The 27,464-nt window shown below is 48.3% G+C and overlaps 1 protein-coding gene across 1 annotated transcript; it reads left to right on the forward strand.

Annotated features, from left to right (window-relative positions):
* Positions 1 to 817: 817 nt before the first annotated feature.
* On the forward strand, positions 818 to 27,464 carry PLEKHO2 (pleckstrin homology domain containing O2). The gene is made up of 6 exons (XM_040077600.2): positions 818 to 915; positions 5,338 to 5,490; positions 11,702 to 11,818; positions 18,634 to 18,738; positions 20,626 to 20,724; positions 23,012 to 27,464. Exons 1-6 carry the CDS (start codon positions 907 to 909, stop codon positions 24,248 to 24,250), a joined length of 1,722 nt encoding a protein of 573 aa, XP_039933534.1. The 5' UTR covers positions 818 to 906; the 3' UTR covers positions 24,251 to 27,464.

Raw genomic sequence — 27,464 nt, forward strand, 5'->3', positions numbered from 1 at the left:
CCTGCTGCTCCTGGGGCCTGACCTGACCCCAGCCCCAGGGGCTCTGTGCCACCCTGGACCCTGCCCCACCACCGGGACCCTGCCTGACTCTGAGGACTCTGATTTCAGGCACTGTCTTACTACAGGGGTCTGGCCTGATCTCATGGGACCCTCTCTGACCCCAGGGGGCCGTGTGAGACACGGGGGAGCCCCTGACCTTTGGGACCTGCTGACTTCATAGACTCTCCTACCACAGGGTCTAGTCTGATGCCTGGGGAGGGACCCTGCCTGACCCCAGGAACTGTACCTGACCCCGGGGACCCTGCCTAGCCCAGGGGATCCTATCGGACCCTGGGGACCCCGACAGACACTGGGGGCCTTCTGATTTCAGGGATCCTCCGATTTTAGGGACATTGTCCTACCACGGGAGTTTTGCCTGATCCCTGCTGACCCTATCCGACCCCTATCTCTCCCAACCCAAGCTCCACGTCCCGCTCCGGCTATCCTGTCATCCCCGGTTATCCTGGCCCATCCCAGGGTCCATGCCCCACCCCGTAGCCGCCGTCTGACCGCAGGGACCCCGTTCATCCCGCTCCCCTGGGCTCAGTCCCAGCCCGTCCCGGGGGCTCCCAGCCCCACGTCGGCGAGGGGGGCCGGGGCCGGGCCAGGCGGGGGGGCCGGGCCAGGCGGCGGCGGGGCCGGGGCCGGCGGCGGGGGCATCCCCGCCTCCTCGCTGGCAGCGCCGGAGCCGCCGGAAACCCGGCGGTGGTGCTGCTGCGGCGGCTCCGGCTCCCCGAGAAGTTGTTGCGGAGGGAGAGCGGCGGGGCCCGGGCCGGCACCCCCCGGCAAGCCCGGCATGACCGTCCGCCCGGAGCCCAGCGGGGCAGCGGGGCGGCGGCCGAGCCCCTGAGCGGGCGGCGAGGAGCCATGGAGCAAGTGAGTCCGGCCGGCAGCGGGACGGAGAGCGGGGGTGACCCCGGGACAGGGAGGGGGGAGCCTCGGGCCGGGCGGGAGAAGCGCCTGCCGGGGCAGGGGGACCGCGCCGGCCACTTGCGGGTGTTTTCGGGTGTTCGCCGGCGCTGGGACATCCCGGCCCCGCTGCGCTCGGGGGACAGCGAAGGAGACGGCGGGGCGGGGGTTCCCCATCGCCAGCAGCCCCCGGAGCGGCTCGGGCAGAGCCTCGGCAGCGCATCCCCGCAGCCCTCGGGATGTCGGACCCGGCCGGGAGGGGCTGCCGGGCTCGGCCGGCGCTGGCAGAGCCGGGCTGGTTCCACGCGTGCTCGGGCCACCCCGAGTGACTCCCGCTGGGGTGTTGTCCTGCCCTGCCGGAGCCGGGCCTGGGTCAAATCGCCTGCTTAGACATGTCTACGCACCTCCAGCCTTCCCCACTTCTGTTCTGCTCCTCCTTTCAGTTTGGGACGGGTTTAACTCGGAGAAGGGCAGTGGTGCTTCTTCTGCACACGGTTTTCATGTCCATGGGACCAGACACTCCAATAATCCATCCCTGTGAGGACTGATTAAGATGCCGCAAATTTGTTAGCAATTTAAACAGGTCTCTTTCTCCCCTCGTCTGGCCACGCAATTATTCCTGCTTCCTTTCCTTGGATGAGGTTTTGCTGCTCATGCACAAAGAAAGCTCCCGGTAAGGACGGACTGCCGGAGGACTCCAGGCTCTGTCTGGTACACGCGATCCCTGTAGCTGTGGCTTGTCTCTCCCCCCTCACACCCCCTTATTTCAACTCCCAACATTCTGTGGCAAGAATGAAAGCTCTTTTAAAACAGCAGGGAGACAGCAAAGCAGCCCAAGTTGGTAGTGACTGAGAGTTGTTATTATCCGCTGGCATCCATGAAATTAATCCACAGCAGAGAAACTGCTTCCAGCTGGCGGCTGCCGGCCAAAGGGGCTTCACACCTACCCCAGCACTGCCTGACCATCTCACGGGCTTCTCTTCTTTAGTGATACATGAATCCTCCAAGGATTGCTTGTAGAAGAGGTGTCAGAGGCAGTTCCCTGAGTTCCATGTGGATCTGAGCAGTTTGTTTCTAGTGAAACAAACTGTTCTGTTCCAGCAGGCTGGGGAGAAGTGGAAATGCTAACAGCAAAGTTTGGGAGATAAGGTGGAAAGGGAGAAAAAGAGTGGATGTGTGGGGATGCACGTTGTCTCCTGGGAGTTGTTCATCAGCACCTTGGTAGAAAGGAGTGTGTGGTGAGTGAGATGCTTGATTGAAAGGAAGTTGATGTTACTGGCTAAGGCACTTCTGTGCCCTGTGTAACTTTAAAAGCACCACTGTGAGTCAACTCTTGGGGGTTTGTTTTGTTGGAAGACATGAAGACTATGTGGGTTTGTGGGCCCATAAAATACAGGGCAGGGGAGAAAAAACTGCCTAGTTGTTAAATAAAAAAGCCATCCTGTCTGATTAGGGTTCTCTGCTGAGCTGCAAAATGTGAGGCTAAACCAAGCTGAAGGAGTGGAACTCATGTTTCACTTCTAATGGCACGATGATATAAAATGCAAAAATGGCTCCTATGGATTGTTTTTGGGAGCGATGCCTTTGGCATGAGCCAGCATTGGGATAATTTGGTTCTTCCTTCGTTTACACTGGCTCACTTGGCTGATGTCAGGGGGCTTCTTCTCATGGAATTACCACAGGAATGAATCCAGCCCAAGAACATCCCAGGAAGGATCTCTTAATATTTCTTGTAGAATGCTCATATATGGCTGAGTTAACAACATCAGCTCGTGTCTTTGTGTCATGCTCCCATTTTAATTGTGGAATCACAGGCAGGGAACACAGGACGGACACAATGCCCTGCTGCCGGTGCCCTTCCCTGGCCAACCTCCCCTTTCCAATTTGGGGCAGGGCTGGCCTAAAAATAACGTGCAAAAATGTCAGGCACCATCTCTGAAACTCTTCTTGGTTTTGCAGGAACAAACTTCCCAGTTGAATAATCTGGTTTTTTAATGTCCTTAAGCTGCAGGTGAGGGAATACAGCACCTGTCCCTCCTTGTTGGATGTGCTGTGTATGTGTGAGGGGGAAGCTGCTGACCCAGAGCCCAGCAGCTCAGCATCCCTCTGCATGCTGGATCTCATCCCTGGTCAGGTCAGCTTGACTCCTGTGCAGTGCAAGGGGCAGAGGCCTCCACTTGTGGCTGTTGTCACTCCCCATCTCACTGCACTTCCCTCACCTTCCCTCTCCTGGGCTGCTCAGGTGAGGCTTGGAGTCATGGATTCTCTGTATGGATGCTCCCAGGTGCTGGCACGGCAGGAAGTCCTGCCTGGTATGGGGGGTTCCCCCATTGCATGGCTCCCTTCAGGCGGGGGCTCCAGCCAGGGCTCCTGGGTGATCTGGAGAGCTCCAAGGCAACCCTTCAATGCCAAGGAGTGGAGGTGCAGTGCCTGAAAGACTGGAGAGCCAGACCCTAAACCAGCTCTGTCCCCACTGTGCCTTGTGCGGAGGTGCCAACATCTGCAGGTTGTTTTTCAGCGGTAGATGTTAGGTGCTGTGTCTTCACAGGGAGTGCTGTTATTTTAAAACCAGAGTAGTTTTCGCTCTGCAGAGCAGAGCATGGATAGATATATTTACCATGTGACTTCAGCCTTTCTGCCAGGTGGGAAAAAAAAAACAAAAAAAACCCCAGCAAAAATTCACCTGCCAAGCAAAAAAAAAAAAAAGCTTTAAAGAGTAAAAACATTTTAGCAGTTGTTGGTCTGGACTCACTTGAATAAACTCTTCATACAGCTACATCCATGCACAAGTGCTACGGGGGAGGTTAAAGTCCATGCCCAATTATCTAAAAATGACATCAAAAGGGTTCTCAATCAGGAAACCAGCAGGTCTGTATTTGTGCAGGAATTGATGTTTGCTGAAGTCGCAGATCTCAACTGAATACAACTTCCTGGCAACCTAAAAAGTCAAGTTTAAAAAAACCCCACCCTACGCAGTCCCTCCATTTCCCGGAAAACTTTTTGATGCTCAGTCATCCTGTATTGTGGCCGTTTCAGATGCAGCTCAGTACAACTGAAATAACTTCTACAAAAGGCACTGAGGTTGTTACAGGTTTCAACCCAATTTTCTATTAGGTCAAACACAGTTTATTTGATTTTCTTGTTCCCAGTCTGCACCCGAGCCTACTGCAAAGCCCAGCCCCTTCCAGACCTTAGTGGAGGTCAGAATAAATGTGGGTGCACAGGGTGTTTAAGCAGTTTTTCTTCTTTTTATGGGTGCGAGCTCCCACTGTGGATTAAGGGCTTACCCTGATGAAAGCTCCTGTCCAAGGGTGTGTTCAGTGGGAGTTTGGTGCATGAAAATATTCGTTAGCAAGGCTCTCCTCCAAATTTTTGAAGCTCGTCCATACACACTTGCTCTGTCCTGGCAATGGGAGTGTCCAGCTCTGACTCTGTTCCATGCACTTGGGATTTTTTCATGTTATGAAACAAGATGTCTGAGCTCCAGCCGGTCCCGTTTGTGCAGTGAAGGCCATTTTGGGATGTTTGGGGCTTTCTTATCACACACTCTTTTTGTGTGCCTGCTCTCTGCAGCAGGATTGCTGCTATTACATCTGGAGATATGGAGAAAACTGAGTCTGGGGGACAGTGGGGTCCCTGGGAGGAGGTTGGAGGATTTGGGCTTGGCCTCTCCTGACAAATCACAAGGTTGGTGAGGTGATTGTGTAAGGGGATTTGGCTCAGTGAGGGATTCCCCTTGCCTTGCTCCAGGGAAAGAGGCTTATTGAGGGGTCCATGGCGTGTGGGTGGGTGCTCCAAGGGAGGGGTACAGCAATCCTGCCTTTGCAAAGGCTCTTCCAGTTCACTGGAAAGGAGGAAAGCTTTCATCTTTAACCTGCTGGGAAGATTTTAGTGTGGATGTGGTGAAGTCCTGTCCCTTATGCCAACTCAACAGGAGTTGGTTTGGCGATGGTGACCAAGGATAGATGCCTAGAAGAGAAGCTTGTAGAAGTGGCCTTGGACTAAAATGTGAGTGTTGCTCCTGATGCCAGCAGAATTCATCATGCTGGGATTCATCAGAAAGCTGGAGAAGCAAAGAGGAGAGGAGGCTGCTCTTTTTCAAGGAGCACTTGGTGCATGAGTGAGCAAGGAGTACCTCCCCTGAGAGGGAAGCAGAGCCCCTGGGGGAGCAGAGGAGCAAGATGGACTTGTTGCCATCCCCACAGTGTCTCCAGGGATGGCTGGGGTCTGTGCCCACTTCCCAGTCCTGTGGGAGCTGGTTGAGTTTTCCTCTGGAAGATGCCCGTCTCCCGTTGTGATGTGGTGGGGAGACACCACATTTGGTGGGCGCCAAAATCTCGGGGCTGGCTTTCTGATGATGGAGACTCTTTATGCCTTCTGTCCTTGCAGGATACAAAGGAAGAGGTCTCAGAGAAACCAAAGTGTGCTCCAACTGCAGAGAAATATGGCTGGATTAAAAAAAGCAGCGGGGGGCTCCTGGGGCTGTGGAAGGATCGTTACATCCAGCTGCGGAAAACACAGCTCGTGGTCTACGAGGATGAGGTATGGTCACAGCTAATGGCCGTGAATGAGGGGCAGGAGCAGGCCCCTGGGGACACATGCATGTCCCTGTGTTTTTTACTCTTCCCTCCAGCCCATTTCTTTTGAAAGGGCTTCTCCAGATATCTCCAGGAAGGGTAAACTCTGTAAAAGAGACGGCAGCTGAGTTTTAAATATATTATATATTATAAATATTTTAGCCACTGAATATTTTGACAGAGCTGTTGCCAAAATAAAAAAATGGGGGGCGGGACATCCTGTGAGAAGGTGATGGGAGTAAAGCTTTGGGCGGAAGCAGGATATGTGCTATGAGGTTTTGGCTTTTGAAGGATAAAAGTGATTGTAGCAGGCTGACTTCCCACCTGCCACTTGAGGGGATGGCAGGCAACCCTGCAGCTGTTTGGCACCCCTCAAGCAGCTCAAATTGTTGCCAGCCAGACTCTTCAGAGTTTCGTTTAGCCAGTGAAGGATGCAGTGAGATTGTGAGTGCTTGCTGTCCTCCTTAAGCACGGACAGTCTGGACTTGGCTCATCTTTTCCCTTTATTTGAGCCAGTTCTGAGTGAAGGACCCCTGGGAGCCTTGTCCTGGACTTCCCTAGATAAACTGCATGCCTTAAGTTCATGGCCGCACTTAGAGCTGTTTCCAGACAAATGAGGAAAAAGAGCCAAGCCAAATCTCTCCTGCATTTTCAGACGAGAAGAATGAAAAGTGCAGGGCTGGTCCTGCCAGGATGCAAAGGTGGCTTTGTCCTGAGTCAAGTCCTCGTTCTTGGGCTGGAAGCAGCTTCTGCAAGAGCAGAGTTTGCCCCAAAAGTCAGAAATTTCAGTGCAGAGCACAAGCTATGACCAAGAGAGGATTGAGATGTGGGGTGGGTCGGTCTGAGCCCTGTGCTGGCTTGTGTGTGCAGTGGGGTGGAGGACTGTGGTCTGCACAAGGACCACGTGCCTGTGAGGTGTCTGGCCCAAGAGGATCTGGGTCATGTGTGGCCATCAGGACAATATAAAAGCAAAATCATGTAAGGCTTCGTGTGCATTGTGTCAAGGGAAGAAGAATGGGGAAATGTTTCAGCAGCTGCATTGCTGCTGTGGTTTCAGGAACAACAGGACTGACAGTGAGTTCAGTTCTCTTTTTTGAAAACATACTCTTGCCTAATAAAGAAGATTTCTTATAAACAATTTAGGTCAAAGGGTACTACCTCTTCCCTTATGCTTAACACTCCTGCTCTTCCCAAATCCCAAAGCTTTCTGGTGTCATTTGTTCTTAGCTGTGAAATGTCATGAAGAGTGCAAGAATAGTGACAGGAGAAGTCAATGTCAGGTGATGAGCAGTTCAGAAGGCAGGAAAAACAAGGCAGGGTTCTCTTACCTAGAGGGATGCAGCCTGGTCCTGCAAACTGTTGACTTTCTGTAGATGATTTCCCAGTGCCCTGGACACCTGTTGACTCCAGCTGAAGCTTCAGGAACTCGAAGATTCAAAATCTATAAACATGACGTAGAGGTTTTTTTTAAGGGCATGCCTTTAAAAACAAGATACATGGAGGCTCTCATTACCACAAGGGAAAAGGAGGCTTTTAAAGTAAGATTAATTTTCACAGACATTCAGAAGAAGGAAAAATCCCAATCATTTAAAGGGTTATTTTATTATCTCAACAAGGAAAATGGCATTTGTAACAACCAGGCATAATGTTTTCTGGTAGCCTGCAGATTGTGGTAACATCCTGTAATAAATTGCATCTGTAAGCTACAGTAGCTGCAAGGTCCCATTATTGTAAATAAGGGATCATGTTAATATCTATAGGCTATTAAACTGGCTTACAGTGAAGTCAAATGTCTTAGGAGAGGAAATTGCTGCAAAATTATCTGGTAGCACAATAGGATAACATGTGATTGTGCAGACTTACTACAGGGAAGCCAAAGGAAATGGCAATTTTCTGCACTCAGGAGGGGTCTTGTTGCAACAGAATTGAGGCAGTTCATGTTTATTACTGTATTTATCTTCCTTTAATGTGAGTCAGGGCAGTGTGGATGTCTCTATCTTACAAACGGGGAACTAAGTTTTTGAGATGGGAAGGGTTGATGTCTTTGCAGAGTCTGTGGCGCAGTGTGCTAGGGTGGTTTGCATTTCTGGAGTTCAAGGTGCCATTTTTCCCACTGGACCTTCTCCACATATCTGCTCTGTGTGACCATGGAAAAGGACACAGCATTCCAGACCATCCTCAGGCTGGAACATTTACAAATGGGATTGTTCAGAGTTTGCTGAAAAAGAGAGGAGATAAAACCTCAGTCAACAGGAATAAAAGGCATCTCTCCATATGCACCCTAAATTAGACTTAGATGGGTTAAACGGGGGGTCAGCTTCCACGTGGGCAGGCAGGTTTGGAGGCTGAGCATTTCAGCTACTCTGAGCCCATCAGATTTCCAGGAACTGAGTAGTGCCTTGGACTCAGTGTGCTTTTCTCAGTCCCTCCCATGTCCAGTCCTTCACAAAGAGCTGCTAATGTTGCCTTTAGCAGTAGTTTCCTATGCGGGCCACCTTGTTGATGCAGTTGCATGAGCCTGGCTGCACTTGTAGCTGAGATTTAGGTGCAAAACAAGAGCAGAGGGGACTGCCAACACGAGATACAGACAAGAACATTGTACAGTGTTACTGGAAAGTACAGTCTGAGCAGCACACAAATACTGTATATCATCATCAGTAGCAATCTCCTGGAATGTGCTCCTGATCTGCCCTGGGAACGTGTTCCCCAGGTTGCATCTGCCAGTCGGGCTTTGGGTTTGGTTTAAAGCAGAGCCGCCTCCTGAAGGCAAATGGCAAATGCCGATTGTGTTACCTGGAGCAGATGGGGTGAAACTCATCCCAAACGGCTTCAGGTTTCTTTCAGCTGATGGGGAATGAAGGGAGATGGGTTTCTTCTTCTCTGCTGAGCCTCCATCTACAACACCCTGCATCTGTACCCTCACCTAAATGAAGATGCAGTTAAGCAAGATGTTTGTATGTTACATACCCAAATGTCAGGAAAGGAGACACAAGGATGCAAATATCAGGGTGCCCAATAAACTGCTGTGCAGGTCTACACAGAACCAAGCAGGTTATTTTCCAGTTCAGTTTCTTGTCTCTGCATATTCTTGCAAGAGTAAAAAAATCTACAGAGAGTGTCTGAAGACCAGGCAGTCCTATGTAGGTGACTAGACAGATCAGTATCATCACTTCATGGATTAGAAAGCATCAGTCTTGAGTTTGGATTTTTTTTTTTACCCCCTAAACAGTGCAGCTAGTGCTTAGAGCTGTTTTCTTGTTTTAGGGGTTTTTTGTAAGTGTATTATTTGATAGGAAAAAATCCTACTAGATTCTAGAGACCAGAGGATCCACTTGGTGTTCAACAGTTGGACACTTAGCATCTGCATGTTGCCCCTGGTAAAGTGATAGCAAGGCATACCCAAAACTGATTTGTTAAAACACTTTGAGAGCCTCAAATAAAGAAATAAATTATTATTTCAGGTCTAAACATTTTACACTGAATGGAGGGTCCCAGCCCCTGAGCGTGTGTCACTGAAATGCTGGGAATTACACCTTCATGTAAATAAAAATTTCAGGGAGTCTTTTCCCCCCACCTTTTTATAAACTTTTCATTAAGGAAATTGTTTGCCAAGTGTGATTCTTTGGTTAAGCATGTGCATTAATATGTCCAGGTGTTCAGTTACTTTCTTCCTAAGGGCCAAGCCAACAGACACAGATATGTTTGTCACAGGATCTGCTCCATGCAGAGTTAATGGAATAGTTTTTCTGCATTAAATGATGAATGTGAGGGTTCTGTACCAGGACTGAGCTTGTCCAGAACATGTGTCAGGGCAGGACTCTGGAAGTGACCTTATCTCTGCATGGTGCTGAGTGTCCTTCAGGTCCCAGGAGGCTGAAGGGACCTGGGGACCTGCATCAGGGTTGGGTCTTTCATTCTTTATCTTAGTGGTGCAGGACAGACATAAAGGATCTCTTTGTGACCCAGGTAGGCTCACAGAGAGGGGGGGTGGCTGCTTGCCAAGGGTAAAACAGAGACAAAAGCCCCATTCTGGTGCTCCCTGAACTCAGATGCTTTTCCTTTGCCTCATACATGGAGCTTTTATATTTCTCTGGCTGCTTTCTTCTCTGCTTTCCCTGAAGAGGATAACTCACTTGAGAAGTTCAGGTCCCTGAGATGAAGGAGCCATAGCTTAAACAGTCATGGTGTCTCTGAGGGACAGCATCCTCCATGTCCCCATCCTCTCTGCCCTTGTCCCCTGGCCAGGTTACAGTCCCCAAAGCCTCCCCAGGAAGAAGACAGGCAGCTGGAAGTCAAGAGGCAATCTCACAGCAAAACCACATCTCTCCACCCTGCCAGGTCCCCTTGTTCCCCAGCTTGGTGTTCCACACCCTTTAGGAAGTGGAGCACGGCTTGCACAGAAGAGTTCCTGCCCTGGAGGCAGGACGGATGGCGTGGACGAGGAGAGTGACAGGGGCTCTGCTGGGGCCGGTCTCTGCTCCTGAGAGCAAGGAGGGTGGGCAGGAGGCCTGGGGCCGGTCTCTGCTCAGGGCGCTGCTGAGCTCTCTGCATCCTGAGCCCAGGGAAGGAGCTGGGAGCTGCACCGGCCATGCGGCAGGGCTGTAACGTGGGCGGTCGTCCTCCGAAGGCCAGGATGAGATCACCCATCCCCGAGGCATGTATTCCTGACCTCACCCTTCTCTGTCATTTGTTGGCCGCGGAGGGGTTATTATTTCCATCCCTGTCCTTTTGCAGTGACATTGCGATACCAGGATTGCAGCAGGAACCTTCAAAGGGACCGGTAGCGTCAGCAGGATTTTATCGGCTGGGTTTTAGGTTTTGGACAGGATTAATCTCCTCCTTCTAGTATGCGTTTTCCCAGTTCACATTCACCTACTCAGTGTTAAATGAAATAAACAGTAATGTCATTAAAATAATAAACCTAAATTAGATCCAGACGTCCCTCGGTGGCTCAGGACTTGCTCTGTTTATTGGTATCAACTCTGCCGGGCCCCCATCCCCAGATAGGAGAGTTAAAAAAACTGAAACGCAGGCTGAGCTCTGCACAGCGACTTAAATGTCGAGTGGTAAAGGGAGGAAATTCCCCGCAGCCCACTTCCCTCTGAACTCTCCATTCCCTGCCTCCAGCCACGCAGCAGCTTCCTGGCTACGACATGTTTCCTCATCCCACACCCCCTTCTCCGCTACAGGAATTGCTAAATACAAACTCATACGGGCACAAGGAGCTGCCTTGGGAGCAGAGCCTGAGCTGGGAGTGGTTATGGCCAGCGATTTTAATTCAGGATGGTACTGGAGAGGTTCATGAGCCGTGCTGACTGTAGCACTTCACTGGCAAGAACTGCTCTGAGATTCTCACTGTTCATTTGTGCTTAGCAAAAGGGAGCTTTGGTCTCTGCTGGGCTACTGAGACATGAAGAATATTATCTGCCCAGCGTTACGCTGCGATTCCTATTAGGGATGGTGCTCTGCAGCTGAACTGAGCCACGCACCACGTGTGGAATTTTAGTTATGTTACTGGGAGAAATGAGCCAAGATCGCGGCCGGCAGTCATCAGTGGAGATACTCCAGAGATAAATATTCCCCACTGAGATGCTGGCCCAGACAGTTTTGCTGGCTATACAGGGCTGTATTTCCAATCCTAAGCATTTTGACAGCTCAGAGCGTGGCTGCAAGAGGACTGTGTCCATCACACATGGCTCCTGCTGACCTTTGTGATGTGAGGACCAGTCTGCTCCAGCTCAGTGTGGCAGCAGGGCTTGCCTCTTATCCCTGCTCTGGCTCAGGCTTCCTGAGGGGGCTGCTTGGACTATCCTGATCATCTTCCTCATAAAAAAGCAGAATCACACCTCCTCCTTCTCCTCTGTGGGACAGAAGTAGTGTCACTTCTGGCTGCAGCTCCCTGGATGAGGCTGACAGCAATGGCAGAAGCTGGTGTTACTATCCCCAGCCTGTTATTTGCTCAGCCACTGTGGACCACTAGGCCTGTAGCGTAAAGACCAGGGTGTTTTCTTAATGAGATGCCAGCCTTATTTGTAGGGCTTCCTGTCTGCATGCAGGTTATTTTTAAGTCAGAAGAGCTTTTAGACAGTTGCAAAGGGAAGAAATGCAGAATTTGATGGTCTGTGATTGATTTCAGTGCCTCCTATTCATAATAATGTTTCATTCCCTCTCTGCAGGATGAACAGAAGTGCATAGAAACGGTGGAACTGGAGAGTTATGACAAGTGCCAGGAGCTGCGTGCGCTACTAAAAAGGAAAAATCGTTTCATTTTAATCCGCTCCCCGGGTAAGAAGGTAGGATTGCCTTTCTCATCACCCTCGAGTCTGCTAACTCCAAAGTGAGTTCCAGCCAGCTGTGCCTAGAGCAGATGAAAAGCTCTGAGACTGAGCTCCTTGGCAGCTGGGAGAAATGACCTGTAACTGTGAATGGTCTACAGTGTGCAAGAAGGAAAGCCACTGTCCTGTAGATTTCTTCCTTGTCATGGGGAAGAGGTCTTCCTAAGGTTTGATTTTTTCCTCTTGATTTTTTTTCCTGCCTTAGCATTTTCTTGCAGTCCTCTCTAAGAAGTGGAGAATGATCATTCCCTGTGGTTCCTCCATGTCCTCTGAGCACCTGTAGATGCTGCAGCTTTGCCCGAGTTCCAGTGAAATCAATAATTCCAATCCATGTACTGAGACAGTTCCTGGAGTCAGAACCATTGATCTGAGAAACTCCAGAGCAAAGTTACTTGCAGCCAAACAGTTCCTAGGAGAAAAGATTTATTTTGCAGAATTCATGAAACCCTACATCTGTAGCTTCCTGCACAGCATCTGGTTAGATCCAGAAGCTAAAATCCAGGCTGGCATTGCAAAGAGACTGTACATCCATCTGAGCACTGGGTGTGTGCAAGAACATCCTGCTTTACTTCCTGTCTATATTCATTATCACTACACATCTTTGGACTTTCTCCTTAGCTCCTACTTGCATGCATTTCAGCATCTTTATGGGCTAGAATTCTTCATTGTTGCTTTGGGGTCTCACACTTTGCCTTCTAATTTCAATATGATTTTTTTGCCTCTGAGTTCTTACTAAATCTCCCCATGCGAATCTGTGAAGTTGTGAGGGACAAAACACATTCACTTCCATAAGAACATGAACAGGCAAAAATACCAACTTGCTGTATTCCCCCATCTCCATTTTATTTAAATAAGTGGAGATTGTTTAGTCCTTGTTGTCACTGTTGCTTATTCTTTCACTCCAGTCACTTAGTGTTTATTCATATAATAAGACCCCAGCTGAGTTCAGAGCACCATTGTGCTAAACTTCATTCAAAACAACAAAACAAGGACTTTCCTCCCCCAAAACCCTGGGCTAGTGAGCTCCAGCAGAGCGCTAGAGCCCAAAACACATTAGGAAGGAATTCTTCCCTGCAAGGATGGTGAGGCCATGGCACAGCTTGCCCAGAGATGCTGTGGCTGCCCCATCCCTGGAAGTGTCCAGGGTCAGGCTGGATGGGGCTTAGAGCAACCTGGGGTAGTGGAAGGTGCCCCTGACCATGGCAGGAGGGCTGGAACTAGATGTTTCTTGAGGTCTCTTCCAACCCAAATGATTTTAAGTGTACACTTGTTCCCAGGGAGGTCAATAATACTCTGTGTGCTCAGAGATGGGGCAGCACAATAGGAACAGGTTTTATCTGCAGGTATGTTACTGAGAGAGAATTGTGTAACAGCTGCTGCATATCTCTCTGCATTGCTCCATGAATCAATACAGGGTGTGAGACCTGTTCCTAAACCTTTCATTTCTTGCTATGAGGAAAAATATGCCCAGACTGTGCCCAAAAGGGTAACTTCATCTTTTTGGCATGCTGGCAAGTTTACAGCTGCCCTCTTTTTCATGCCACTGATTCAATGGAGACCTAGATAGAGGCTACTTTTTATAAGGCTCTTCTGGTGAAAGGAAGGGCTTTTATAAATGAAAAGTTCCCTGTTTGTAGCTCCCCTCCCGCCCTTCTTTTGGCTGGGAATCTGGTGAGGGTGTTGACACACAACATACTTTGGCAGATGTTAGCACAGGCTTCAGCTAGGAGGCCAACATGCACAACTGTCCTTCTTCTGTTTTGAAATCACAGCTGTGGCGATATATATCAGTTAAACATTTTCCATTTGAGAGGGTTGCTGCCATCCACAGTTTAAAATCACCTTGTGAGCCAGCTTGCCAAGCCCTGCTACATCTTGCTAGGGTGTTTTGGGGGTTTTTTTTTGACCCTCTCTCCTGAGCATAATGCTGAGGAATGAGTTTGAGGGACTTAGGAACAAGCTAGGAAAGGCCATTTCTGTTTTGGTGTACAAATCTTGAATACAGGGAGCACAGTTTCATTGTAGGGGAATCCCAGTTTAAATTTTGGATGGGGATATTTTTGAGCATAGAAAAATCAGTCAGTTAAAACTACTCTGCAGCTGAAGCTGCACCTGAATAAATAAGTTGTCCTGCTAAACACTGGTCGTTGATGAATGTACCCCAGATTCTACTTGGCCTGTTCACAAGGATGACATTTTTGTTAAGCTGTGACAATATGAGCATGTCACACGCCTGCACTGGTATGGAACTGAAAGAAAGCACTGCTCCCTGAGCTTCAGTTCTTCAGTGAAGGAAGCTGGCAGTGTGCAAAAGCCCCCTTCTGCTTAGAAATCTCAAATGCTTCATTCCATCCACAGCAATTAAATGAAAACTTTTGGATGCAGGGAGCTGGGCTTCTAAGAAAGGGCAGCAGCCTTGGCCCAGAGACTTTAAAATGTTCACAATGCAAAAAAGCAGTGTAGATTATGCTTGGTGTAAACTCTGAAAATTACCTAGATTGGCACAAGTCTGATGTTCAGTGGATCTGAAAAGCTTCAGCTGCAGGGAAGAACTAATATTGGGAAAAGGGTGGTAGTAAGGAAGGAGTCCACCAGGAAGTCCTGCAGCTCCCCATGCATCCTCGCACCTGTGGTTGGGGATGGAAACCTCCATTGCTTATTTTTCCCTCCATCAATTTTTGAGGTACCTGGAACTGCCTTCGCCAGGAGCGCAGCCTGGAAGCTGCAGTAGAATGCAGTGAGGCTTGGGGGCAGTCTGCTCCTGGGGTCTGCCAGTCTGGCAGAGATGCTGCCAGGGATGATGTAGCTCTTGGTTCAACTACAGAAAACCACCAGAATTCTCTGACAGTCATCTCACAGAAACATGGAATGCTTTGGGTTGAAAGGGACCTTGAAGATCGCTTAGTTCCAACCTCTCTGTCATAGGCAGGGAGTCTCTTGTCTTCTCCTTTCCCCTTCATGATATAACCTGACAAAGTCATGTAGAAGAAGGCAGGAAATGACCTCCTATTTGGCAGATAGACTCTGCTGCATTCATGGGAGTTGAAGATGTTACTGACCCAGCTCTGCTCCAGCTTCTGCTGGAGGTGACCACCCTGTACCAAAAGTCAGCAGAAGGGAACACATCATCCCCAAAAGTTCACAGGCAATTCACAGTCCAGTTTAGCCGAGACCCACCAGTCTTTGCACTGAAACAGATAAGGACCAAGCACAGATTTGTGTCACTACCTCCACAGCAGATCTGCAGAACTGCTCAGCAAAGAAATGTTGGTAACAGTCTTAAACTGCAGCTACACTGCTCTCCAGAGCTTGTCTGTTAAATCACTTAGCACAGGTACAACAGACTGACCCCAGGAACACTTCTCTTTCCTGGAGAGCAGGCTCAGCATTGCCATCAGACTGTCAGGGCTGGAGAAGACTGATGTCTCAGGGAGGACAAGGAGCAATGAGGGAGCCAGTGCCTGCTGCCGTCAGGGACAGTGATCCGTGTGGGAGCTCTTGCTGCCTGACATCTCGGCAGTGATTCAGCAGGAGCTGACCGCCTGTGCTGTGCTCTGAGTAACTGTCAGTAAATTGCGTAGCCTGCATTCATGGCTTACAATGGTCACTAGGTTTGCCATGACAGCTTTTCCTGGCACACCAGCCTGTTGTTTATGGCATGACTCAGTCTCAGCTGGCTTAGCAAGAAGGAGTGCAAATGTGTTACCCTCCCCGCTGCCCTCTCATACTGGTGTCACTGACTCTCTGCCTTAAATTCCTGCTGGAGAGCAGAGCCTGCTTAATGTTTTGTAGGAAATACCCATCTGTTAATATTCAAATGAGTAAAAATACAGACAAGAGAAATTAATTTGTTCCTTGTTTGCTGAGAGCCCGGGAGTCTCAGGGTACTGTGCAGAGTACCAGTGACAGGCAGGACTGAGACCAGCTTCTTCCTGCCTGTCCTCTGCAGCTTCCTGCTTTACAGAGAGCTCCTATCCCGGTTTGGGAGAGCTTCCTCTCCCCAGTGCCTTGACCGAGGACAGGAGCCACAGATGGATGCAGACAGACCAGAGACTGCAAGGCAGCAAAGAAGCTGTGGCTGGCAGGAGCCTGAGCACGAGCCTCGGAGCCTCAGCAGTCTGACTCTGCCTTGGTGTCTGTGGGTGTTATAAAAAGGAGAGAAAAAATTTCTAAGATACCTGGGCATTGGGAGGAACCTGCCCCTCTGTGTCACAGCCCCAGGGAACAGGGCTGCAGCAACATGAGGCTGGCACTGCCCCATGGGTCCCGCTGTGCAGCTCATCCTCCCTCACCCAGCTCCCTTCTGCTGCCAACACGAGTCCCTTTCTCTCACCATCCACTGGATCTGTATTTGATGGCAAAGGGTTGCATGCCAGAGGGACATCTCAGCTTCTCATTAACGAGGAACCACCCCCCGGAGGTTCACTCTGCTCTGCCACAGAGTTGCTGACACCAGTGCTTAGTCACAGTCTGGGAGGCTTTATTTGGAATGAGGCACAGAAAGTGGCATTGGAAGGGGAAGCTTGAAGTGCGGCAGGAATCCTTCCCCTGAACAACATGTACGGAGATTTCTAAACCCTGGTGCAGGCTGCCAGGTCTTTGCCAGGCAGTGCAGCAGCTCAGCTGCTCACAAGTAGAGCTTTCTCATAAGCTTTTATAATCACAAAGCTTTGGGGCAAAATCGTTTCCAAACAAAAAAAGTTTTTAAGCACACGCAAAACCAGGCCAGCTCAGACTAAAACAAAATCTGGCTGTCGCTCTGTTTTGGAGCCTTGCCTTCCCTTACACTCCCTGGTTAGAGTGGCCCTTCTGCATCCCATACAAAGGGCTCTTTTTCCAGAGGGCTGTGGGTCAGGCCCTAACCTCCCCTCTGAGCTCTCAGGAAGGCAGTGGTGCTGTCACCTTACGTGCAAACTAATCGAATAAAGAATCTTTCCCCAAATTACTCCATAACTGCCTGCTTGCCGTACTGGTTGTGAGTGTCTGGCACTTGGCAGCTGTGATGTAAATCCATGGCATTGACACGAGAAATAAATACAGAAAGGAAGAACAGTTGGTTTCTAACAGCAAGAGTGGGTGTAAGGAGATCAGGCTTTAGTTCTGCAGAATTTCTGATGGTCCCTTCAGAAGTTGCTGAGACCCAGAACAGTTGCTGCTTTGTTGTGCCATGAACAGGGAGCTGCTAAGAGCACTCGACTGTCAGTCACCATTAGCTTTGTCCCCCTCATTTAATATAGTCCCTGTTTTATATAGACAGTGCTGTGATTTTGGAATGTGGGGCCTCATTTACAAAAAGGCTGAGGCTACAACTGGTCTTGAAGGCAATGGGAAAGTGCAGAGTACCTATAGGATGCTAAATACCCCCAAAAAACTGTTCCAGGCAAAACCACCAGAGGCTGTGCTTTGAACAAGCCTCTCTGTAGCTCACTTCACCTGTAAGAGGTGGATAATTTCAGTTGCTCTGGAAAGGAATTTGTGAAGCCCCCCAGATATTGTAGTGATAAGCAGGAAAGAAAGAAGACTGTCAGGGGAATCAGTAATTATGTTTTCAGGGCAGGGCTGGAGCAGAATGAAATCAATAAGACATATTGACCCAGGAGTATAAAACACATGATGGAATAACTCAGTAAGAAGTGCCACCCTGTTGTTAGAGACAGTGTTAGGAGGAACACACACAGCAGGCTGACATCCCTACAGCCCAGAAACACTGGGAGTGTCAAACTTTTAAGTGCTTCATTTTGCAATGCTGCTGATGTCCTTTAGCACAGGACTATTCTTGTGTGTCTGTGCAGCGTGGATTAGGGCACCACATGGAGCTGTTTGGATCCCAGCTGGTCTGCCATGGAGCTACCTGTAAAGTGAAGATGGTATTTCTCTCACCTGAAGTGTACTCTGGGGCAAAGCTACATAATACTGGTGAGGTGCTGAGAGAAAACAGCAGTGAATTGAATGACACCTTGCCTATTGTCCCTGCTGCGGGCAAGAAGAGATTGGAAACACTGAGCAAAGCCATGGGGCTGTCCTGGAGGAAGGGAAGAGCTGGCTGGCTGAAGGACAGGGCATACAATCACCCGTCCTCCCTGCTTATTTGTGACCCATACTTCTTCCCAGTTCCCTCTTATATGGCCAGCTCTTCCCTTCTTCTTGGGGCAGCTCTTCAGACCCCAGAGCGTGCCTGTCTGCAGCATTCGCTGCTGGATTGCATTTGCAAACAGAAAAAGATAGGGTGAATTTTTGCACTTACATTGCTCTTATGCCTCATCATGTCTGTGCCCAGCTGGGTCAGGGTTAGAGCAGCCAATGCCGGTGGCCCGCATTCCTGTATCAGTTCTGTTCTGCAGAGCCACAGGAACAGGGAAGCAGGCAGAGCCCACTGCATGCAGCCTTCCCGTTCCTTGTATTCTGGGGGAAGTGGGAGATAAAGTATTTTACTTCATCTGAAGCAGCCAGTGTTACTTGGACTTTCAGTCTGACTCTGTGCAATGTGACCATTTGCTGTACAACTCCCTGATGCTCCAAGAGCTATTCCAAGTGTTTTGCAGAAGGAGGAAATGTACTTTTTTACTACTTTAGTAGTTACCAAAATAAAACTACAACAAAACGCTGTCCAGCATAACAAAATCCTATTCATGGGAGCTATGCCAAAGCACAAAGGAATCTGTAGTTTAAACACAGGCTAGAACTGGATGTTATATAGAAACTGAAGAGATTCAGAGGTACCTCTGGTCTTGACAAGGAATGCTCGGGCAAAAATTCTCTCTTTGCTCTTGCAGGTTCATGATATCAAATTTCAAGCTCCAACTTTGGAAGAAAAGGAATCGTGGATAAAAGCTCTTAATGAAGGGATCAATAGAGGCAAAAACAAAGTATTTGATGAGGTAAGAGAACCAGTTTTCAGACTCCTGTGTTTGTGTGTCTCATCCATGGCTCCTTTAGCTAAAAGCAGAACTTGCCTGAACTCCTGTTCTCCCCATCCTTCCTGCACACCAGCCACCGTCCAAGGAAAGAGAAAGGTGGTGTGCGAGGTAGGGCAGGTTCCTTCCCTTCAGAGCTTGGGATCAGAGGATTTCTGGGAGTTTCCCTCTCCCAATGGAAGTGGCTGGTGCAGAGAAGCAGCTGCAACGCTGAGTTGTGTAGAGCTGGGATGCAGGTTGGAGGGACTCATCTTCCCCACCCTGCCATGATCCTCAGCACCAAGCAGCCAGGAAATGGAGGTACTTGGTTAAGATATAGCCCAGTCTTCAGGACTGGAAAAATCTGAAGTGACTCAGTCCACCAGCTATTCCACCTGCAGTCTGGAGAGAAGTCTGGTGGAAAGTTACTCCATGGCCCTGGCCAAACCTGCCTGCCTCTCAGCTGGCCCCAGCACACCTGCACTTTCAGATTCTCCTCCCATCCTGCTGCACAGAAGGGACGATGAAAATTGCACAACCTAGAGCCTGTTTAACCTTGCCCTTCTCCCTCTTAGTTTGTAAATCAACCCTGAGCTAAACCAAAGGAGCAGCATCTCTTCTGCAGTTCTTTCAGTAACTGAAAGGAAATGAACAAAACCACGACCATGGGAATGACACAAGAAAAAATGAGCAGGGTAAGGGGGGACAAAGCAATCAGCAAGCTCTGTTTAGCAAAGGAAACCAAAGCAATGAGTAAAAGTTTTGAGAAAAGGGCTAACTGGTGTAGATACAGTGCTAGAGGTGTAAACTCAGTGGCTGGGCTTTGCTTTTATTCAGCAGAGGGCAAAAGCATATGGGTATGGTGGGCAGTGAACTCTGCACACCCTTCAGCAGCACAGCAAGGTGGGATCTCAGATCATCTCCCTGCCCTGTGACTGTGGGGTTATCCTCCTTGCAGAGGGAGCCAGCCTTTAATTCTCATTCATTCCAGTAAGGATCAAACCTCAGATTTAAAGTGTTTCCACACAGGCCAGGCACAGGCCAATGGATCAAGCCCTCAGATGGCTTGGATTATCTGTTCTCCCCTGAAGGAGCTGTAAAAACCACTCTGCCATACCAGCCTTTTTATCTTTAAATCCCTATTTCAGCCTCGCCAGCTTTCCTATTGTAAAAACTTGTAGCACCAAGGACACACAGATGTTTCAGTGTCCCTGGTCACTGGTGCTGCCCCTCCATGGGGAGCAGACTCCAGCCCTAGGACGTCCCAATGTGGCTGGATGGTCATAGAGCCAGCACAGAGAAATACCCGTCAGGGCACTGGGACCTCCCTCCTTAGGAGTGTGAGGCATTGGATTTCTTTTCTGAGTCCAGGAAATAAATTAGTTAATTCAGCTGGAGCTGCAATTAATCCAGGTCACTGCTCACACCTTCTCCTCAGCATCCTGCAGTCATTAGAGCTGTGAAAGGGAAGGGCTGTAACAAAGTGCTGCTGATACAGTTCACAGTCAGGTCACAGTTATTAATGAGCTTTCACCTCTAAGATGGAAACAGCAGTTTTGGTGCTGTGTTCTGCCACATACAGGAGCTGGTCCAAGCACAGGGTGCAGTGAGGACAAAGCTCCTTGTGTCCTTTTTTCCCTGCCTCTTAGCTGGAGAGAAGTTTAGCCATTGCAAACCTCTGAGACCTTAAATATCCATTGGTGCAGGGCTTTGCAGGCAGGCTGGACTTGAGCACTGAGGTAAAGACTAGAGGTGAAATATTCTCCAAATGCTTCAACATTTCACGTGTGACAGTGACAACTTTACAGACATATCGTGAGAAACGAATTACTCTCTTCCTTTTTTGTTTCCCTCCTCTTCCCCACGTTAAAGGTGAAAGTAGACGAGAGCCTTTCCTTGGACCACGTGACTCGGGACAGGGTGAAGGTGTCCCACGGCCGTCGGCCACCCACGAGAAGTCACCTAAAGGAGGTAAGTGCAGCCTGTTGGAGTGAGCCATCCCACCAGCTGGGATCACCGACAGCTGCTCCTTCCATTCAGGTACCAAACCCCAGGGGACACACCAGGTATGGGCAGCCCAGAGAAAGCTGACAAGGGAAACAACTTCCTGCAGAGAAGACTGTGCCAGCACCTCTCCAGGTTCCCAGAGATCTCTATCTGCTGCAGCACGTTACCATATATTTAGCTTTTCATAACTCATAAGCTGCTTCACAATCTAGTCAGAGCCATTAGAGTTTCATTTTCATCAGAAGGGACCAAAACTCCTATATTTATTTTCAAAGATGTGATAATTTTGTAGCCACAGTGGTCTAAAGGTAGAAGAACTGCATGGTCTACAGGGAGAAGCTGTACTTTCATTAAGCTAACCAGAGAAAGCAGATGAGCTTTCAAGCTTACAAGCCCTTCCCTAGGTCTGAAACAGAATACATTATTCTCCTAGGCAGTTTTATAGACTAACCTGTCTACTTTTAACTGATTTTCTGGGTCTGTCACTTAAAAAAAAAAAAAAAAAAGGGAAAACCCACAAATCTGCATTTCATTTCCAGGGGAGAGGTTCTTACTAATGTTTGATTCTTGTGATTTATGAAAAAGTTTCTACAGACAGATTGATATTTTAGCAGAGCATTAATCACAACCAAGGAAGGTTTTTAAATCAAACCTTCTTTCTTCAGACTTCCAAGACTCTGACTTATGTGCCTGCACAACACTCAGATGACCCTTGTGCAGAAAATGAGATACCTTGGGACTTTTTACTTTGCATAGAAATGGAGGGAGAGCGTCTCTCCCACAGAAATGCATGAGAATGAATCATAGATTCCCATCCTCCAGAAAACCGCAGAAGAAAACATGACAAAAGTCACAGCAGCAATGAAGTGTGGATTCTGTTGCCTAATACGGGTTCAGTAAGGTGGGGAGCCCTTCCCTAGGCACTAAAAACATGTCTCTTCCCTGCTCAGATCACTATTTTCACGAGATACCTCCGAGGTTAATACCTCTAAGACTTTTCACCCTCAGCCAAAATCAGGGGAAGCTGGCTTACAAGTTTAGCAGCAGGAATGAGGGGATAGAGCCTGCAGAAAGATGTGTATCATGGCTACTGGCTGCAGATTCATGAAGGAAATGGCATGAACATGGATTTTCAGTGTTAAAAGCAGGCCAGGTGAGGATGGGTTAGGGCCAAGCTGCCAGGATGCAGCTTGCCTCCGTCTCTCTGCTGGGCTGGAAAGGCAAAGAGAGGCTTTAACTAAATTCTCTGCACTACAGGAGCCTGGCCCTGGCTGCAGCTATGTCTTCGTGTGGTTTTGGGTTCCCTCACACAGGAACTGTCACTGCAGTCCTCCCTGTGGGGCACTGAGCTTACACACTGCAATGTCTTTGTTAAGTCCATCCTTTTTAGGAAAACCTGTCTACTAGTGAGATTTGCACACAGCCTGTGGTCTGAAGGAGGTTTAACCAGATGAGGCTTGGTCCTGGTCAGGCTGGGATGACATCAGGTTGGAGGAAGCAAGCAGAAGGCAACAGGATTACAATCTCTGGCCAAGTGATCTAAAGATCAGCTTGGTTTATGACAAGCTCAAAAGCAGAAAAGTGAGCCTTTGGGGATGCACATTGTAAAGGAAGGGGGTAGAGGGATCCCACTATCACAGGACAAAGAGTAAGAAGGCAGAGCTTAACACTATGCCCACAGGAAACCCAAGAAATTAGGTTATTGTGGAACAGGTTTCAAGAGATTCTTTTCAAAGGAAGTAGTAAAATAGGTTCTGTGCTTTTCTTAGAATCAAGGGCTGCTTTGGTTTGGAAGGGACCTTAAAAATCATCTGCGAGGGTAAAGAACCTTTCACTTACTCAGAGCCCCTCCCAGCCTGGCCTTGAACACGCCAGGGATGAAGAGTCCACAGCCTCTCTGGGTAATCTGTGCCAGGGCCTAACCACCCTTATAGTGAAGAATTTCTTCTGAACATCTCATCTAAACCTGTCCTCTTTCAACTTAAAGCAATTCCCCCTTGTCCTATCACTCCACGACCTTGTGAAAAATCCCTCTCCAGCTCTCTTGGAAGCCCCTTTTAGGGACTGGAAGGGGCTTTAAAGTCTCCCTAAAGCCTTGTCTTCGCCTGGCTGAACAGCCCCAACTCTCTCAGCTTGAAGCAGCAACCCCTTGCTTGCCATGCTGGTTGTGAGGGTTTTGCACTTTAACTTGCAGTTAAACAATTAACAGGATCAATGACAGATACTGAAAACTTTCTCTCTTGTTTTTCAGGCTGCCAAGTGTACATCAGATGGTATCCTGCGACTAGATCTGGATATAGTAGACAATGGACCACCAACCTTTGATTCCATTATCAGTGAAAGTGACAATGAACCACCTCAAAAAGAAACTCCAAAGCCCCCTATGCCACCTACAAAACCCACTGGCACAAAAGAAAACCAGGAGGCAGAGGACAATGTTCCTGACCAGGAACATAAAAAAACTCTGTCTCCTCCGCTGCCTCCAGATAAGAAGCTTAAGGAAGGCATTACATCAAAGGACAGTGTCAATACCAAGGAAGAGGACTCTGTAAGTCCAGAGGAGAATGCGGAAGAATCCCAAGCACCAAGGGAGGAGAACAAGGAGAACCTCACTGAGGTCAGCAACAGAGTTATATCAAAAGCTCCAATTCCACTTCCTAAGAGTGTGCCAGACAAGCTGAAAGTAGCTTGGGACCAACCAACCATTGAGCCTAAAAAGACAGAAGACTTGGAATCATCAGGAGATGATGGCAAAGACAAGCTGGCTGAGATTGCTGCTGCAGATGTTTCAAAGCCCCCTGTTCCTCCTAAGGTTTTGCCAGAGAAAATGCTTGCCACAGTGAACTCCAGCCTTGCTGACCTGGAAACTGGGGGCTGGGAAGAGCAGGAATCTGGCAGCTCCAAGCCCCCAGTGAATGGGATCACAGCCAGCGAGGTAGCAGAGTTCACATCCCTGACAGCTGAAACAGAAGAAGGAAATGGGAGGACCGCAGCTGAGAAGGAACAGCAAACTTCAGCAGAAGAGACAGAGACTTCCTTAGCTACAGAAACAGACCATGAGGGTGTAAAAGCAGCTATTGAGAAGAAAGATTCTACAGAAAATAGTTCAAGTCTCAAAATTCGTTGTTCTTCTCTGGGAGACTTGCTCTCTGATTCCAAAAATAAACGGAGAGCACTTCCAGGCCAAGGTTTCCCAAAGGATTCCCATCAATGCTTAGCTAAAATGGAGGAGAAAGTTGCTAATGAAAGGGAAAAAGCAGAAAAGCTTCTGCAGAAGGTTTTACGTGAAGGGTTGGAACAGGCTCAGGAGGGGAATGGACCCCCAGTGATGGCAGAGACGTTGCTCAATGAGGCAGTAGAACAGCTTCGGCAAGCTTCACAAGTTTTGCAAGAAATTAAAGGTCTTGGAGAACTGAAAAAAGAAGGAACACAGAAACAGAAAGAAAAGCAAAAGGATCTAGTGACTCTTTATAGGAGAAGTGCTCCCTGACACACTCTGCAGAGACTACTTTCCCAAAATCAAAGCTAAACATTTGCATTTATGATTTGTACCACTGCTAGGCCAGTGTTTAAGGATGGTGTTTTGCTGTGCACACATCATGTTTGTGGGACAGAACTGAGCTTTCAGTTATAGCATCTTTCTTTCTTCATGTTGTACATACCAGTCTGGTTCTAATCCTCTTAGCACAGCAGAAGGTTACAGGACAGTGAACAGTTTCAAATATGTGAATGCTCTTTAAGGATTCTATCCAAAGTTCTTTCAATGGATCAGACCTTAAAAATTAGTGGCAATCAGACCAAGCCAGATTTTTTTGAAAGGAGTAGAATGGCTATTCTAGCAAAAGCCCCTGTCTCTCTGTATTTACAGACACGCAAATACCAGATTACACTGGCACCTATCTGGTTTTCCCAGTTAAATCATTTAAGGATAAATGTAGTCAGTGTTTGTTCACTTGCTGGCACAGTTTCCCAGACCACCTGGCCCAGTGACATCTAGGAATGTAAAGATAAACAATTTAATCTTCTCCAAAGACACTCATAAAACGACATCCAGAGTTAAAAAGTGACCTCACACAGAGGCAAACTACACTGGCCAGTTCCTAACTCCAAGTAGTGTCCCTGATGTGGAGCAGCTGTATGAAGGCACTTTGAGGCTGGCTCTGCAGCACTTTCGGTGTGCTAAGCACTCTGTGAGTGAACGCAAGTCTCAAAGTATCACTGCCAGGCAAGTATTGATTGTTCCTCTTTCATTAACAGGGGAATTGAGATTACACTTGGCCTGTGAAAGTGTCTTCTACCAGGACAACACATTTATTATTGAGGACCATACCTATCTGATAACTCTGAATCCCCTCAGCATTGTTAAGAACAAATAGCCAGGCATTTGGAGAACCTGTGTCCAGGAGATCCCCAGGAGCTTCCTAGGAGAGCTGTCACAAAGAAGCTTTGGGGATGTGTGTTCCCTTAGTGTTGTCTTGGGATGTAACTGACAGGAGCATGCATATCAGGCAGTGGGTCTGGATGAGATCCCCCTTCCCACTAAACACGTCTCTGCCTGCTGTGTCCTGGCCAGCCTGAAAGCCATGGTTTGGCCCAGACCTCTAATTGGCACACATGGAAGGAAAGGCAGTTTGCACACAAAACTTTGGGGCTGGTCCCAATGGCTTAAGTATTTGAAAATAAAAAATGCATTGCTACGGAAGGGTCTGAGGGAGACACTGCAGAAGGTTCCAGCACAATTCCCACAGCCTCCCCTGTCCACCACAGTTCCTGTGGTCTTCAGTGATTACAGCAGTGGCAAAATCCTGTTTTTGCATGGCTACTGTACTGTTCCACACCCAAGCTGGGTCCTCTGTTCTGTTCTCTATAGTTGCTTTGTGGAGGGTCGTGTGACATCCCAGAGGGCTTCTCCTTTGCTTGAGCCAAGCTCTGGAAACATGGAAAATGGCAATCTCCGCAGTCCCGTTTTAAGGAGTGACACGCTACCCAAACTCTTTATTCTTGTTTGCCAGCACTTTGTTCTTAGCTCATCCATTTCTTTTTCTCCTAATTTCCCAGGTCCCACAAGTCTGCAAGGGGCTGCAAACACCACCCACAGCAGCAGTAAAGTTTCATCTGAGCCTCCTCTTAAGGCTAGGCGTAGGTACTTCATGTCTGAGCACAGGAAGATTGGCTTTGGGCTTCGAAATACCCTGGTTTCTACAACTTCATGCCAGCATGAGAGTTAGTGACCATAACTGATGCTTCTGCCTCTTTTGATGAAACTAGCCTTGGTTTTGGTAATGAGTCCCCCTCTCAGGAAAGCCATAGATGTTGTATGAGAGTTCACTTGTTATTCTGTTACATGGAAAGTTTTACATGGTCGGACACTCAGGTGCCAAAAAGCTTTACTTTGAGACAAGAAGTTTCTAACATCCTAAGCGCACCCCAAGGCACACAGCCTGGAGCAAACTCTGGGCCTGTGCCATTTGCTGCTGTGGGTTCAGTATGAACTATGGGTCATATTCACCTTTCCAGACACACTTAGGGCAAGGGCTAAGAACACAGACAATATTCAGTGCCTATCTGCTATCTACATGTATTTTTCTGCATGTGCACTTTTGTTTACCGAACACTGTGTGGTATGAATGTGAGCTGTCAGAACCTGGTGTGCACTGGAAGTCGAGGGATATCAGCTCCAGAGAGCAGGCAGGCTTTTGCAAGATGCAGTTCTATAACAATAGATAGATGAACACCCAGTTCACACTAACAGGAGTATATACAAACCAGGGCAAACTCTGGGTACAGGTTCACATCCCAAAACTGAAGCCAATCCTAAACTTCAGGACAGGCAAATCAAAGCCTGGCACTGAAATCCAGGAGAATGACAACAGCTCATGGGGTAGCTTAGTCCCCTAATTTATACACAAATGCTTTTGCTCTCCCCAGTGTTTTCTTGTGGCGGTGTGTTCTGTGGATGCTCGTCTGGCAAAGCACTGGTGAAAATACCCAGACATTCCTCTCTGTTACAGCCAAACCTACAGGATGTGCTTATATTTTACTGTATATTTTTTATATTATACTCAATATTCTAATGAATAAATGTCTGACATTTTACTGAATAGCCATCAGTAGGAATCCTAACAGATAAATACCCTCTACATGTTAGGAAGTGGGCAAATTAAACCATTTTACAACCTACAGCTAATTACTGTATATGCTGTACTAACAGATTCTACTAGATTTGTATTATGTATTGTAAATAGGTATAACTTAAGTGGAATCTCTGTATCACCCAGTAATTTTACTGCTGCAAATGCTATTTTAGAGACTCTTGGTTTTAACTATTTTTTCTAATACATTTAGCAGTTTCATCCTAAAACATCCAGCCTTCTATGGCAACTCCCATCTTCAGCATACATCTTGCCACCATGCACTTATTTTTTTAATCTTCCTTTAAACATGCATTTAAACTTGCATCTAATTCCTGGCTGCACTAAGGCTTGGGAGTTTTGTGCCTGAAAACCCTCTGGTCTTGGAGTGCTGGAGTGTGAGTCTGTGTTTTGGGCTGTGCCACCAGTTTACATGTCTGTGACAGGAAGGAAGTGAGTTTGCAAGTGAGCAAGTGTGGATGACGATCTGAAAAGCAGCTGCTGCAGCCCGTGGAAAGGCAGCACTTTGTCTCCTGCTTGTAAAGAGCTTTGAGATTTGGCAATAAAACCTCC

Source organism: Hirundo rustica, chromosome 13, assembly GCF_015227805.2.
Source record: "Hirundo rustica isolate bHirRus1 chromosome 13, bHirRus1.pri.v3, whole genome shotgun sequence".
Lineage (NCBI taxonomy): Eukaryota > Metazoa > Chordata > Aves > Passeriformes > Hirundinidae > Hirundo > Hirundo rustica.

Coding starts and splice junctions, on each gene's coding strand:
- PLEKHO2 (XM_040077600.2), top strand. Junction 5,491..11,701: donor TCGTGGTCTACGAGGATGAG/GTATGGTCACAG, acceptor CCCTCTCTGCAG/GATGAACAGAAGTGCATAGA. Junction 20,725..23,011: donor CGAGAAGTCACCTAAAGGAG/GTAAGTGCAGCC, acceptor CTTGTTTTTCAG/GCTGCCAAGTGTACATCAGA.